The following is a 16,317-nucleotide window of genomic DNA, read 5'->3' as shown; positions in this document are numbered from 1 at the left end:
TATAATAACAATAATGATTGATGTTTATTTATGTAGGTTAGTACCCTTCAAAACTAATTTATAAAATGCTTTACAGGAGAAAAACAAAATAAAAAATAAATAAATCAGCATTTCAATTAATTACAGCCAGTTAAATTACAGTAAAGAGATTAAATTACATTTACTAACACTCTGAGATATAGATGGATAAAAGACAGTACAACAAACAAATAGATCTGAAGTAAAAAATAAAAAAAACTTTAAGTAAAATGAATGAAAGGCTTTTTAATAAGGAACTGAATTCAAATTGTGTTACTGTTTCTTTAAATATGACCTGAAATAACGTTACACACCGTATTTGTGTTAAACAAACTCTGTGGTTCTACGTCTGCTTCAGAGAGGTATAAATTCCGACGGCCCCTGAAGGCAGCATAAACCAAGCAGGATCCAGACTGGGCGACTTCCGGGATCCTAAAGTACATATTTACTTTCATCAACGTTACTCATTGGTTCAAAGCGACTTCATTTATAATCAACAATGAGTCAGATGTGACGTGTGAAGATGTGAAACAATTACATCATCATCATCATCATATTACCTCATGTCATATTAATCAATATCAATCAATATCAATATGAACAGAAGTTAATGGTGGTTTTATTTTCTAATCTCCAGGTACAGATTCTTACATGTGACGTCACACAGTGGATGGACCCATCATGATACTTCAGGTACAGTCAGGATAAATGAGCTCTGATGTTCACAGAGCAACAGTGACATCCAGTGAATCCATCAGAGGCTTCAACACAGCTGTCAGCAGTGTTTCTAATAAACTTTAAATGTCATTAATTATTATTTTGGTTTTAATTTAAATTAAAGTGTTTTTGTTTTTAAGTGTTTTAAGTTTCAAAGAAAAAAGAAGTCTGTGTGACAGCAAACTGCTGATGGAAGAAAATATTGAATTAATATGAAAAAAAGAGAATTTATAACACTGGTTTTATAGTTAAAATATTCACCTGCTGCTATAATGATAATAATAACAATAACAATAACAATGATAATAATAATAATAATCATAACAATAATAACAACAATAATGAAAATAATAATGATACTAATAATAATAATAATGAAAATAATGAAAATAACAATAATAACAATAATAATAATGAAAATAATAACGATACTACAACTACTACTACTACTAATAATAATAATAATAATAATAATGAGCAGCATCACCATCAATAATAAAACAATTAAAATGAAGCAATAAGTGAGTAAATTTCTTCAACATTTTTCAATCAAATTCAGATTTGCTTTGTTTCAGTGTCAGCTGTTGTATGTATGACATCGTCCAGACTCTAACGCTGCGTGTCTAATATGAGTTAGTCGACTCAGACAAGTCTCTCTGGGTTTAAATGTGTGCTGGGTGTGTGGAGGTGTCTGTAGGAACCAACAGAACAGCAGCTGTGAGGGACTACGTTACGTTAGCAGGAGGTGAGCTATGTATGGATTTAATATACTGATATACTGAGCAATATTTATTCCACTGCACTCACCTATTTATATTATTGTTTCACAATGCACTTCATTGCACTTTAATGCTGTCATGTTCATGTTCATCGTCTTGTTAGCTAAAGGTCTGTACTGCACCTGGATTCCTGCGTAACAACATTTGGTTCACTGCGTGCTGCTGTGTACAGAGAATGACAATAAACTGAACTTGACAGCAGACTGAATGAGGTTTGACGTGACTCCCTCTTTGGCCGCAACTTCCTGAAATAAGTAGTGCACAGAACTTTGTCCGTGTTCACTGGCTCAAATTTATCATCGTGATTAAACCCCAAATACTTCCAAACGGGGTAAAGCAGGTTTTTCTTTTTTACCAGTCCTGTAACGTTATCCCCAGCACTCCCAGCTCAGCTGCCTGTCCCACCAGCAGAGACTGACCTCTAGTGGAGCGTGTTGTGCACTACAATACATATCCTCAATACAGCATCTCTGTATCAGTTTAATAGAAAGAGAAGTGTAAATACTTTTGACTGTATTAAAATCATACTGTCAGGATTTCTAAATGCTCTGAAATATCCTCCTGTGAACCAAACTTCTGTCTGGTGCCCATTTCTCTGAGCTATTTGGGATCAGTAGCTCATAAGTATAAAAAACTAAACACTGTCAACAAGAACTAAGTCCCAGTGTCCTCAAATGATATGTCAATAAAGTCCCAATGTCCTCAAATGATATGTCAATAAAGTCCCAGTGTCCTCAAATGAGATGTCAATAAAGTCCCAATGTCCTCAAACAAGATGTCAATAAAGTCCCAATGTCCTCAAATGAGATGTCAATAAAGTCCCAATGTCCTCAAACAAGATGTCAATAAAGTCCCAATGTCCTCAAACGAGACGACAATAAAGTCCCAATGTCCTCAAATGATATGTCAATAAAGTCCCAGTGTCCTCAAATGAGATGTCAATAAAGTCCCAGTGTCCTCAAATGAGATGTCAATAAAGTCCCAGTGTCCTCAAATGAGATGTCAATAAAGTCCCAATGTCCTCAAATGATATGTCAATAAAGTCCCAGTGTCCTCAAATGAGATGTCAATAAAGTCCCAATGTCCTCAAATGAGATGTCAATAAAGTCCCAATGTCCTCAAACAAGATGTCAATAAAGTCCCAATGTCCTCAAATGAGATGTCAATAAAGTCCCAATGTCCTCAAACAAGATGTCAATAAAGTCCCAATGTCCTCAAATGAGATGTCAATAAAGTCCCAATGTCCTCAAACAAGATGTCAATAAAGTCCCAATGTCCTCAAATGAGATGTCAATAAAGTCCCAATGTCCTCAAACAAGATGTCAATAAAGTCCCAATGTCCTCAAACGAGAGGTCAATAAAGTCCCAATGTCCTCAAATGAGATGTCAATAAAGTCCCAATGTCCTCAAACAAGATGTCAATAAAGTCCCAATGTCCTCAAACGAGACGACAATAAAGTCCCAATGTCCTCAAATGAGATGTCAATAAAGTCCCAATGTCCTCAAATGAGATGTCAATAAAGTCCCAATGTCCTCAAACGGGACGATAATAAAGTCCCAATGTCCTCAAACGGGACGATAATAAAGTCCCAGTGTCCTCAAATGAGATGTCAATAAAGTCCCAATGTCCTCAAACAAGATGTCAATAAAGTCCCAATGTCCTCAAACGGGACGATAATAAAGTCCCAATGTCCTCAAATGAGATGTCAATAAAGTCCCAATGTCCTCAAACGGGACGATAATAAAGTCCCAATGTCCTCAAATGAGATGTCAATAAAGTCCCAATGTCCTCAAATGAGACAACAATAAAGTCCCAATGTCCTCAAATGACACAACAATAAAGTCCCAATGTCCTCAAATGAGATGTCAATAAAGTCCCAGTGTCCTCAAATGAGATGTCAATAAAGTCCCAATGTCCTCAAACAAGATGTCAATAAAGTCCCAATGTCCTCAAACGAGACGACAATAAAGTCCCAATGTCCTCAAATGAGATGTCAATAAAGTCCCAATGTCCTCAAATGAGATGTCAATAAAGTCCCAATGTCCTCAAATGAGATGTCAATAAAGTCCCAATGTCCTCAAATGAGACAACAATAAAGTCCCAATGTCCTCAAACGGGACGATAATAAAGTCCCAGTGTCCTCAAACAAGACGATAATAAAGTCCCAATGTCCTCAAATGACACAACAATAAAGTCCCAGTGTCCTCAAATGACACAACAATAAAGTCCCAATGTCCTCAAATGACACAACAATAAAGTCCCAGTGTCCTCAAACGAGACGATAATAAAGTCCCAATGTCCTCAAACAAGACGATAATCAAGTCCCAGTGTCCTCAAATGACACAACAATAAAGTCCCAATGTCCTCAAACGAGACGATAATCAAGTCCCAATGTCCTCAAGTGACACAACAATAAAGTCCCAATGTCCTCAAATGACACAACAGTAAAGTCCCAGTGTCCTCAAATGAGACGATAATCAAGTCCCAATGTCCTCAAACGAGACGATAATCAAGTCCCAATGTCCTCAAGTGACGCAACAATAAAGTCCCAATGTCCTCAAATGACACAACAATAAAGTCCCAGTGTCCTCAAATGAGACGATAATCAAGTCCCAATGTCCTCAAACGAGACGATAATCAAGTCCCAGTGTCCTCAAATGACACAACAATAAAGTCCCAGTGTCCTCAAACGAGACGATAATCAAGTCCCAGTGTCCTCAAATGACACAACAATAAAGTCCCAGTGTCCTCAAACGAGACGATAATAAAGTCCCAATGTCCTCAAATGAGACGATAATCAAGTCCCAATGTCCTCAAATGACACAACAATAAAGTCCCAATGTCCTCAAACGAGACGATAATCAAGTCCCAATGTCCTCAAACGAGACGATAATCAAGTCCCAATGTCCTCAAACGAGACAACAATCAAGTCCCAATGTCCTCAAACGAGACGATAATCAAGTCCCAATGTCCTCAAATGAGACGATAATCAAGTCCCAATGTCCTCAAACGAGACGATAATGAAGTCCCAGTGTCCTCAAATGAGACGATAATCAAGTCCCAATGTCCTCAAATGAGACGATAATGAAGTCCCAATGTCCTCAAACGAGACGATAATGAAGTCCCAATGTCCTCAAACGAGACGATAATGAAGTCCCAATGTCCTCAAATGAGACGATAATCAAGTCCCAGTGTCCTCAAATGAGACGATAATAAAGTCCCAGTGTCCTCAAATGACACAACAATCAAGTCCCAGTGTCCTCAAACGAGACGATAATGAAGTCCCAATGTCCTCAAATGAGACGATAATCAAGTCCCAGTGTCCTCAAACGAGACGATAATAAAGTCCCAGTGTCCTCAAATGAGATGATAATAAAGTCCCAGTGTCCTCAAATGACACAACAATCAAGTCCCAGTGTCCTCAAACGAGACGATAATAAAGTCCCAGTGTCCTCAAATGAGACGATAATCAAGTCCCAATGTCCTCAAACGAGACGATAATGAAGTCCCAATGTCCTCAAATGAGACGATAATCAAGTCCCAGTGTCCTCAAACGAGACGATAATAAAGTCCCAGTGTCCTCAAATGAGACGATAATCAAGTCCCAATGTCCTCAAATGACACAACAATCAAGTCCCAATGTCCTCAAATGAGACGATAATCAAGTCCCAGTGTCCTCAAATGACACAACAATCAAGTCCCAATGTCCTCAAACGAGACAACAATCAAGTCCCAATGTCCTCAGATGAGTATGTCCAACAGCTTGTTACTGTTGTTGTGATCAGGTTTTGGACCTTGTCCTCTTTTGTGTTGGGATCAGCTGCAGACTGACTCGTGTCCACGAACGAGGACAACAGGGCCGAGTGAAGCAGAATGAAGTCTAAGTTCCAGTAAACCCAAAATGTGATGTCCTCATATGAGGACACAGGGTCTCAGGAGGATATGGGTGTAATACCTTGATACCGCCCACGTCTCTTGAACAGTGTTTTTCTTTGGAAATACCTGAACACACACTTGGTAAGATTTTACGTCACACACAGACCTGTGAGGACTGAAACCATTTTGTCTTCATGCGGTCAGTATTAGCACATCGTACCAGTTACCCAACTGGTGTTGTTGTGGTGTCACTGGGTGTGGACGCCAACATGCTGCAGGTTTATGTGTCCAGACAGTCGTAAATATGTGTCACTGTGTTTTATTACTTCATCAGATTCTGTTAAATTCACCACACAAACAGCTGCGTGTCCGACCTGACAGCTGAGCTTCAGACATACCACACTTATTGATATGCCTCCTGGATTAACACGTCTTACTCATCCACTCGCCCTGCACGCATTTCTTCACACCAAATCAGAGAGGAGCTCCTCAGCCAATCAGAGCCCTCCCTCCTCCCTGCACACCACAGACAAAACAGAATCACCCTGAGGACGTTCCCGCACAGCTCTCTGCAGGCTCGCTCATGCTGTTTGGGTTTCAATCTGTGCAGTGAGGCAGCGAGGCAACATGACAGCGACCACATGTTTGGGTGTTATAATCTGCACCCTGGCGGCTCTGACGACGACTGACGCTGTGAGGACAGTTTTTATTACCTGGACTTAAATGTTGAATTTAATTTCATGAGATTCATCAGACTTTTTTTTTTGTACTTTCAGGGCTCATTGAAAGAAAAAAGAGGGATGGCATTTTCTTTCTTCTCTTCCTCTGGCTCCTCGTCACCCAGCTCCTCTTTGTCCTCTTCGTCCTCTTCATCCTCCTCTTCTTCATCCTCTTCCTCTTCGTCCTCTTTTTTCTCTTCCTTCTCCTCCTCCTTTGAAGGTTCAGGTGAGAAACTCTACATTCGTCAGTGCTCTCTGGCCCTTTACATTCACACCAGGCTGTGCTGAACTCTATCATCTCATTTTTCTCCAGCGGGGATCTGTCTTAACGGAGGCAGGTCCATCCCGTCCTTGACCACTGGGGAACACATGTTCTGTTTGTGTCCTGACGGTTTCGAGGGGACAATCTGTGAGACAGGTACAAACCTGAACAAACAAACCAAATTTTTTTGGTTTTTTTTTACATTTTTTAAAGAAAGCTCCTGCTGCAGCTGTGTCTCCAGTGACAGGTGGCGAATGTTACGATGGTGTTGGACTGTACTACAGAGGCAAAGTGTCCAAATCACAGAGTGGACGAACATGTGTGGAGTGGGACTCAGACACCAGGCAGCGGTACATGTCTTCAGATGTCAACTCAGGGAGGCACAACTACTGCAGGTAAGATACAGCCTGTAGATACTCAGCTCTACTTAGATGGATTTGAATTGAAACACTTACTGTGTGGGCGGCCGTAGCTCACATGATGGAGACAGTAGCAAATAAACATTTACTCACTGAACTTTAAAGGAACAGTGTGAAAGACTGAGGGGGATTTAGTGGCATCTAGTGGTGAGGATTGCACATTGCAAACAGCCTAAACTTCTCCTGTTTAAAATTCCTTCTCTGTTCATCGTTCTGGAGGTTTTTTGAGAGAAACAAATTATCTGCAGAGGTCTCTTCCTCTCCAAAACAAACAGACCAGGTGATTTAAACCCGTAAAGACAGCACTGTTTGTCAGAGACAGACCTTTAGCCTTCACTGGCTTACTTGTGTTCACCTTTTTTCTCTGATGACTTGAGATCCAGACGTTCAAGATGCATTTACCAGGTACAGAACTATCCACAGAGGGCTCCTCTTTTCTAAAACAAACAATGTATAGGATCCACACTAAAAATGTATGTACAAACAAAAGCCAAAATTGGCATGCGCCAAAAAATATTTGACAATTTCTGCAATCAGACTCCACCTCACCATCTGTGTCGCCAATTTCCTGTCTCCAAAATGTTGGTAAGAGTGTGTCCAAGTTTCTCCCATCAAGTCTGTTTTTATAGATCACAACTTCTGTGTGGGAAGTGGCGTCAGTGTTGCCAGGTGTACGATAATTATTGTATTTGTACGATAATGTGGCCCTCTGTACGATGTACGATCAATAATCCCGAAAAAAAGGCCAAATGTACGATAATTTGACCATTTCATGAATGTGTGGTTGTAATCAGTATGCCAGAGTTTTTTGTGAGCCCTGAAGGCATCTGTTCCCATGTGACATGTTTCCAGCCAATCGCACTTTGCTTAGCATGAGATACGGGTGATGTTTGTCTCTGAACAATGAGCACGATTGGCTGAATGGTCAGCTGTACCCGCCCCACGAGGCGCTAGGACCCGTCAGGAAGTCGAGCGAGAATGAGATTCAGAACAGAAGAAGAAGAAGAAAAACAGAAGCAAGAAAAATGGAAAATAAAGTAAACCAAAAAGTAAACACTAAAGAGACTATATTTGCCTATAGCGCATCAGTAGGATTGTTATTTTGGTTACGACGGATGTACGATAATTTCCCTCAAAATACGATCATTTTGAGTCTCTGGTTCGATAAGCCTACATTTCCCAGATGGCAATGCTGAGTGGCGTACGCCTCTTTCAGGCCTCGTTTTGTGTGTAGTGTACACACTATTCCCTGTTGTTTTAAACCTGTAAAAACACTGAATGAAGCAGTTTCACCTTAGAAATCAATTTTTTTCCAGAGCCTCCATTGCGAAGGGGCTTCTACCTGCTGTGGCCGATGTGAAAACGCAAAAAATGTGATGTCCCTAGCTTGAGCCAGTGTTTGGTTTGTCCGTAGATGAAAACCTGCTCCCTCTGTAGATAAAAACAGCTCATTCTAAAGTAATGAGAACACAACACTTATTATTTCCAGGTGATCTTATTGTATTCCATTTCATGTATTTATTTGTAACTGCTGATTGAGAAACCATGCTGTTGGTTTCAAAATACCTGTGGTGCTGTTTATCAGTCTAGATAGTTTTGGTGTGAGTTGCAGAGTGTTGGAGATATCGGCCGTAGAGCAGAGTTCACGTTAGCCGGTATGTGCTAACTTTTGGCTGGTATCACGTGTTGTCGTCTAGCAGATGAAAATATCAACAACCAAAATGTCTGATGGGAAATATGCCAAATAAATAAATAAATAAATAAATAAATTCATTAACAGCATATTTTAGAGCCTAACATTGTGTGACCTATTAGATATGTTTTCAAGACAAAAACAACTTTAAGATATCTTTATATAATTTTAATTACAGACGGGTCTATTTACCCACCGAAGCCATACAGAGTGTGTCCCTGCTCTTCAGAGCTTATGTCGCATCCACGGCGGTCACAGTCTTCCTCTTAGCGTTCTCAATGTAGTTACGTGAACGGCTCAAGTTCTCTTGGAAGACCTTCAACACACTGCGGGTCTGATTGTAGAACAGACCAGAGATATGCTTCACTCCGCCATGGCGAGCCCAGTAGTGGATAGCGGGCTTGGTGATTTAGGGTGACACTTGGTGCACTCCTTTGCCTCTGCCACTAAACCTCTGATTAGTCACTGCTGCTTCATTTAACCTAATTTTAAGTTATTTATTTGAAGTGTTTCATTGCCATTAAAATGTCAGCTGTTATATGGCTCTGTAAAACATGTGTCTGGTGGTAGTTGTTCTAATTCTGGAGTATTAATGTTGATGTGTTTTTCAGGAATCTTCACTTCAAACGGCGTCCGTGGTGTTACGTGTGGAAAAGACAGAAGCTGATGTGGGAGTATTGTGGTATTCCACGTTGTGGTTCTGACTCGCGTGAGTGCATTCTCTGTCTCTGAAAATCTGAGCCAAATTGCATATTTCATCAGTGTTAAACACCCTCTGATCTTGTAGCTCCTGCCCCACCCACGCCTGCACCCACTGAGCCAGAGCCAGGTAACTTCTCTGCCTCACTCAACTCAGTCGTGGCTCGATGGTTTCCCTGCGAGATGCTTCAAAATGTTCTTGTCTAGCCGTTCTATGGTGTGACAGCGCTGTGGTTACGGTCGGGTTAGATTTATGCACTACAAACACGGAGTCAGGGTGAGGAGAAGACAAGGGTTTAGGTTGAAGTGATCACTTTAAAACATGAACTTGAATCTGGAGAAACCATCTGGACACGACCATTAAACTCACTGTATCGCATTTTCGTACTTTTCCCCCTCGACTGTCTCTAACTGTGTGTCACCCCCAGCTACAGAGTCCACATGTGGCCAGCGCTCCAGGAGAAAGCTTGCGAAGATCGTGGGAGGAACAGTTGCCACTGTGGAATCCCACCCGTGGGTTGCTGCCATATTTTGGCGCAGCAAAACCAAGGAGAAGGTTTTCCGCTGCGGGGGGAGTCTGATCTCAAACTGCTGGGTCCTCTCAGCTGCCCACTGCTTCCCTGACAGGTAGGAAGTGACATCACTTACTGGAACATCAGCAGGTGCAGGGGAATAAAAGTGACATCAAGTTGACTGGACTTTTCTTGTACATGTGTTTCAGCTCCCACAACAAGCCGCGCCGCTTCTCCGTCGTCCTGGGGAAGAATGTGATGAATGAGACGGACCGCGCTGTGGAGCAAACATTCAAGGTGGAAAAAGTCATCGTCCATGACGGGTTCGACAACAGTGATGGAAACTACAACAACGACATCGGTATGAAGTTGTCTGTAGATGCTTCAGTGTCGATGACGTTTTGTAACCGAAGCAGTAACTCCTTGATAAATGTCTTGCAGCCCTGCTGAAGCTGAAGGGTAAAAATGGGAGGTGTGCAAAGGAGACCAAGTCTGTGAGGACTGTCTGTCTGCCGCCACCTCAGCAGAGACTCCAGGCTGGAGCCACCTGTGAGATCGCCGGATATGGGAAAGAAAAACACGGTGAGGAAAGTCCTCTGAATCCAGTTGGCCCGTCTGACTGTGTGGACATAAAGCAGAAAGTACATTAACACACAGATATGACAGCTGGACAGAAACCATTAATATTAAAGGAGCAGAACTAAAGGATCTTTCTAAAATTGGTGCCACAAAGTTGGTTCTTTATCCTTGAGTCGAGATAATTACACCCCACAGGACCAGCCATTAAATGGCCACAGTTCTTGATAAGCGGCGACATGTATATGAGCTGACTTTGTCATCGGGGGGCGGAGGGGAGGGTGGATGACAGACCACTGTCCAAGACCAAAAAATTACAACAGTGGTTGTTTATTAGCAAGACATCAAAGTGTTTCCAGCAAAGTTTGAGCCCCCAGACGTGGATGTTTTGTAGCTACACATCAAAACATTTCCAGTGCTGTTTGTGCCCCTAAATATGGGTGTGTTTTAGCGACACACTGAGGAATTTTCAGCGGCATTTGTGCTTCAAACGTGGATGTTTTTGGTGACATATCACAGTGTTTCCAGCGCCGTTTGTGCCCCTAAACATAGGTGAGTTTTAGCAACAAATCAAGGTATTTCCAGCAGTGTTGCCCACAAACACGGTGATTTTATGTTATACATCATGCCATTTTCAGTGGTGTTTGTGCCCCGAAACATGGATGATTTTTAGCGACACATTGAGGTATTTCCAGTGGTGATTGTGCCCTCTAAACATGGGAGATTTTTTCAACATGTCGCAGCGTTTTCGGCGGCGTTTCTGCCCCCAAACATGGGTATTTTTAACAACAGATAACAGCATTTCCAGCAGCGTTTTTTGCCTCTGAATGTGGATGTTTTTTAGTGACACATCAGTGTTTTCAGCGACACTTGTGTCCCAAAATGTGGGTGGTTTTAAGCGACACATCAAGGTATTTCTAGCAGCGCTGCCCACAAACACAGTGATTTTAGGCGATACATCATGCCATTTCCAGTGGTGTTTGTGCCCCCAAACACGGGAGATTTTTAACAACACATCACAGCATTTCCAGCGGCATTTCTGCCTCTAATTATGGGTGTATTTTAGCGACACATTGAGAAATTTCCACCAGCGTTTCTGCCTCCATATGTGGATGTTTTTTAGTGACACATCAGTGTTTTCAGCGCCACTTGTGTCCCAAAATGTGGGTGGTTTTAAGCGACACATCAAGGTATTTCTAGCAGCGCTGCCCACAAACACAGTGATTTTAGGCGATACATCATGCCATTTCCAGTGGTGTTTGTGCCCCCAAACACGGGAGATTTTTAACAACACATCACAGCATTTCCAGCGGCATTTCTGCCTCTAATTATGGGTGTATTTTAGCGACACATTGAGAAATTTCCACCAGCGTTTCTGCCTCCATATGTGGATGTTTTTTAGTGACACATCAGTGTTTTCAGCGCCGCTTGTGCCCCAAAACGTGGTGTTTTTTTTGCGACACATCAAGGTATTTCCAGCGGGATTTTTGCGCCTTAACATGGGTACTTTTTAGTGATACATTATGGCGTTTGCTGCTGCGTTTCTGCCCACAAACATGGGTATTTTTTAACAACAAATCACAGCATTTCAGTGCCATTTGTGCCCCAAAACGAGTGATTTTTAGCAACACATTGCAATGTTTCCAGTGATTTTTAGGGACACTTTGCAGCGTTGCCATCAGTGTTTCCAGCGACAATTTATCCTCCTGAACGTTGACAGTTTCTAGCAACATATCACTGTATTTCCAGCTGCGTTTATGCCATCAAATGCAGGTACTAAAAGCCCAAGACTGATTTTTGTGTCTCAACATAACCACACAGCAACCACAGCGTTAGACCTATCTTTATCCCTGAATTTTTGCCAACAGCCATTAAAGACGTGATTATGGATGAACATACTCTCAGTGTATCTATAACACTAATAAACACTATTAACACCTATGTAACAGAGTGAAATTTCAACCTGCAGTGTAACTCCAACCATCAGATAAATGTGGTGGAGGAAAAGTGTTGTCAAATAGAAACCAGTTCTTTTAAACTGCACCTAAGTGACTGTAATTAGTTTCTGCCTCTAATGACGTGTATTTGATGAACCATAATAGGTTGTACAGTAACAGCTTTTCTTCTCTGCAGGTTTGTGGTATAAGTCTCAGTTCCTCAGAGAGGCTCAGGTAAACATTCTCGCAGATGATATCTGTCGGCAGGAGGACTATTATGGAAACTTGATCAGTGATAACATGTTTTGTGCCGGTCGCCCCGACTGGAGCCAGGACGCCTGCGAGGTATTCACAACAAGTCCAAACTCAACCAGCCTTTCACGGATCGGCTTGTTGATTTCCATTAATGCTGCTCGTCTCTCCCCCACAGGGAGACTCAGGAGGGCCTCTGGTGTGCCAGGTCGGCAGCAGGCTCTTCCTGTTCGGAGTCATCAGCTGGGGGGACGGCTGTGCGAAGGAGAATCGACCGGGCGTTTACACCACAGTGACCAATTACAACCAATGGATAGCAGAGAAGACGGGGCTGCCATCCATCGCTGCCGGCTACATGTTCCCTCAGAAGTGAAGCGTGAGGACAAGAGCTGTTACTGCTGCTGTTTTCTTATCTTCTCAGTGGCCTTAAAGGACATGGCTGCAATATTTTATATTTTTCTTAACAAATCAAACGAAAACACCAAAACCAAGAACACCAACAAGTATTGTGTCGATCCATGTTCAAAAAACTACTGACAAGACTCAGTCCTGTTCTTATTTTCATCCCTACCACTTATTAGGAGCACAGTTACAAGAGGTAGTGGATAAATTCTTTCCCTATGAAATTGGAAACCTTTCAAGACACGATATGATACGTCTTAAATGGCGTAACATAAACAGATGCGAATATGAAAGTAACAGTTTTATCACAGTGACATTAGCCATTTATTTGATGGAGATAGTAAAGCATGAACGCTCTCATTTTGTTCACAACACGATCAATCGATCAAATTAATCATGAAATAAAAAGGAAAAGCTTCATTACGAGGCCACTAGCGGTGTTCTGTAGTTACGTTAGCAACACTGATTTCAGAGGAGTACAAACAAGTGCAGCAACTTCGCCGTTGGACTGAAGTCTTGATTCGGGTGTCATGTACCATCAAAGAGAATGCGACAAAGAAATATGTTAAATTGCGGGACTATCACGCACAAATCAGCAACAGCGATGTAACATTAGCTAGCTAGCTTGTTAGCTACCGAAACATCAGCATGCGACTCACTGTTTGTTTTTGTTATGCTTGTGATAAAGAAAAGGACCATAATACATTCAACGTGGTTAAACTAAGATAATACAATCGTTATTGTAGTCTTTAAATCTTTATTAACAAAGAAAATATATTTGTGGGTTTCCTTCGTTGCCTCTGCAGCCATCTTGCCGATGACTTCTGACTCGGTTTAAAGTGAGCCTCTGAAAAACCTCTGTCCAAAGAGCCATGTAGCCCGAACACTTCACACTCACTGTTGGCAACTCCTCAGTAAGAAAAGTAGCTATTGGCTGTCCTAAAAGTCGCTAAATGACGTCATCGCCTAATTTGTATAATTGTCCATATGCATGTAATTGTAATGGCTGCTGTAGGAGAGAGGAATAACGTCGTGGGAGAGACAAAAAGTGAGTAAAAACCACCCTGAATATGTTTAGAACTACAAATGAACCTTCTTTCAGTGATTTATATTAGACAAAGAAAAGTTTTACATTTACATCCTGCCCTGACTGTAAACCAGGTCGGGATCAGCCAGTGGTGGTTCTGCGCATGTGCGATTCACTTGCAGCCTGGACGTGGAGGGGTGAACATCTCCTGCTCTGACTGCTGCTGGGGGTTGAGAAGAATAAGAATGATAGGTGCTTCACGTCAGTCTCCAAAACTCTCCAATAACATCAGAAAAAGTTGGCAGATTTGTTGCTTGTCGCTTTATTGAAAAAGAGTCGCTAGAGGGGTCTGAAAAGTCGTTAAATATAGCGACAAAGTCGCTAAGTTGGCAACACTGTTCACACTGCAGGATCAGGACACCCGACCCTGAGTCGTGACCACAGAGGTGGGGGCTAAATGCTAGGAGCATGGGGTTTATTGGGATTACGCCTTATGTTGCTTTTACATTAAATGCGATACGAATGTTCACGTTGCTTTACTTGCGCAAGTTTGAACACTAGAATATTTTGTGTTGACTTGCTTCATACGTGTAGTAACTCCCGGAGGATCTTAATTCTGATTTGCTACGCGTTGTGTATTGGTCACTGAATTTCAGATTTTCCTCGAAATTGCGCTACTTGTTTAATTTGCGCCACTTAATTTGTGTCATGTGCGTTGTGTCCATCGCATCAATTCCTGTCTAATCGCACCTTTACATTGACTTTACATGAATTCACTCGCACTAAATTTTTTATTCGCGCCCTGTGTGAGACACAACATAATGCTGTATTCACACCGCAAACCACAAGCAACAAAACATCTGTGCTTTTAATGAATGCCTGAGCCTCATTTTAACATCACATTTCTCCACCCCATTGCAACTCCACGTGCACCCCAATGCACACAAAGCTAGCATAGCGTCAGCTCATCCACCTAAATAACACAGTAACGTTACCACAGCCAGAAACCAAAGCATGTAACATAGTTGACACTTCACCGTGTCATTAGGTTGCTGAAAAAAGTTGAGGTCTGATTTGTAGTACGTCATGCCCGTCCACAGCAACAAGTGTCAGGCATCAGTTTGTAGCTTCATGTCACCGACTTCCATTAAAAAAGACTTGTAGCCTGTTGCTGTGACGCTTGTAGTGTGAACACAGAATAAGAGTCTACAGCCATGCGAGAACCTCTGTGAGGTGCTTACACACAGTGTTGCTTTGAGCTAAATGCTAATGTCAGTATGCTAAGATGTTCATGGTGGCAATGCTAATGTTCAGTTTAATATCGGTATTGTCGTGTTAGCATGCTAATAAGGACTAAACACAAAGTACAGCTGAGGCTACTGGAAATGTTTCCTCCCTGCTGCCCACTGGAGCAACAAATGTGGATTCATCCACCACTCAAAGTAGTCCCCAACACATGCACTGTTTCCTTCTCTTTGAGTAGCGTTTAGCAGCCTTTTTAGGAAATTTCCAAGCTTTTTTAAAATGTAAAACTTTACATTTGTGAGCTGTTTTCAAAGATCTTGAACCCAAAGTGTTAGAGCCACAGACAGGGTAAAGAAAACATTAAGTATTAAGAGACGTACACGTTGTAATGCGTTGTTGGTTTTGGTCTTTTCATGGAATTTGTTAAAAATGAGAGAGATGCATTATATCCATTTCCAACATGTTGCGGATGTGCATGCTGCTGTTTAGATTTTTTTGGATGGATTTATTTTTCCCACCATTCCAGGAAGCCACTGGTTTCCATTCAGTAATGAAAAATGATCCGTAGTTAAACTGCGTTAACCTATTTCTTTAAGCTTTGTTTCCTTTACCAAAAGTTTATTTCCATAAATACAATGTGTCAGGGTATCTTACATGTATACAGCTGTTCTGTGGTATTTGGTATTTCCTGATGATTCTTTCTTATGTAAAAAAAAAAAAAAAAAAAAAGATGTTTATTTACAGATTTATTTTCATATTTTTTAGATTTTTTTCTGAAGATTTTCTTCACAATGCTTTTTGTAAATGGGTTTTTGTTCATATTGTTGCCTTCAATTAAGAATTTTTCTACATTTTAAAGGTTGTAAATTAAAAGAAATACAGTACTGCACTTCCATAAAGTTGGAGGTAATCACAACTACATATATACTGTTATCTATCATAGTTTGGGGTTAATATATTTGTACTTAAAACCTTGCATTCATCTTCACTGTCTTCACGTTCTTAATGCAGATATAGATTTTATTTAACTAGCATGTGCTCATATACGTTTTTCAAGAATCTCTGCAGTGGATCTCTGATGTTTATCTTGCATTATTTTGTATGTTTTATATTTTGTACATTTCAAATAACACACTGAAAATAACTGTTAAATAAACAAGCTGTGCAAATATGTGTCATGAAT

The 16,317-nt window shown here is 41.1% G+C and overlaps 1 protein-coding gene across 1 annotated transcript; it reads left to right on the top strand.

The window, feature by feature from the left end:
• The first annotated feature begins 1,354 nt into the window (after positions 1-1,354).
• plaub (plasminogen activator, urokinase b) lies at positions 1,355-16,110 on the top strand. Its single transcript, XM_049563333.1, has 12 exons — positions 1,355-1,480; positions 6,002-6,084; positions 6,168-6,336; positions 6,424-6,528; positions 6,614-6,767; positions 9,096-9,193; positions 9,272-9,313; positions 9,612-9,810; positions 9,905-10,056; positions 10,137-10,277; positions 12,405-12,553; positions 12,639-16,110. The coding sequence occupies exons 1-12, from the start codon at positions 1,402-1,404 to the stop codon at positions 12,831-12,833; spliced, it is 1,566 nt and encodes a 521-aa protein (XP_049419290.1). The 5' UTR covers positions 1,355-1,401; the 3' UTR covers positions 12,834-16,110.
• The last annotated feature ends 207 nt before the right edge of the window (positions 16,111-16,317 follow it).

The sequence above is a fragment of the Epinephelus fuscoguttatus genome, linkage group LG20 (genome assembly GCF_011397635.1).
Source record: "Epinephelus fuscoguttatus linkage group LG20, E.fuscoguttatus.final_Chr_v1".
Classification (NCBI taxonomy): domain Eukaryota; kingdom Metazoa; phylum Chordata; class Actinopteri; order Perciformes; family Serranidae; genus Epinephelus; species Epinephelus fuscoguttatus.
This window is presented reverse-complemented; position numbering and strand designations above follow the sequence as displayed.

Coding starts and splice junctions, on each gene's coding strand:
- plaub (XM_049563333.1), top strand. CDS start 1,402: ATGTGTGCTGGGTGTGTGGAGGTGTCTGTAGGAACCAACAGAACAGCA. Junction 6,529..6,613: donor GGGGACAATCTGTGAGACAG/GTACAAACCTGA, acceptor CTGTGTCTCCAG/TGACAGGTGGCGAATGTTAC. Junction 12,554..12,638: donor GGAGCCAGGACGCCTGCGAG/GTATTCACAACA, acceptor TCTCCCCCACAG/GGAGACTCAGGAGGGCCTCT.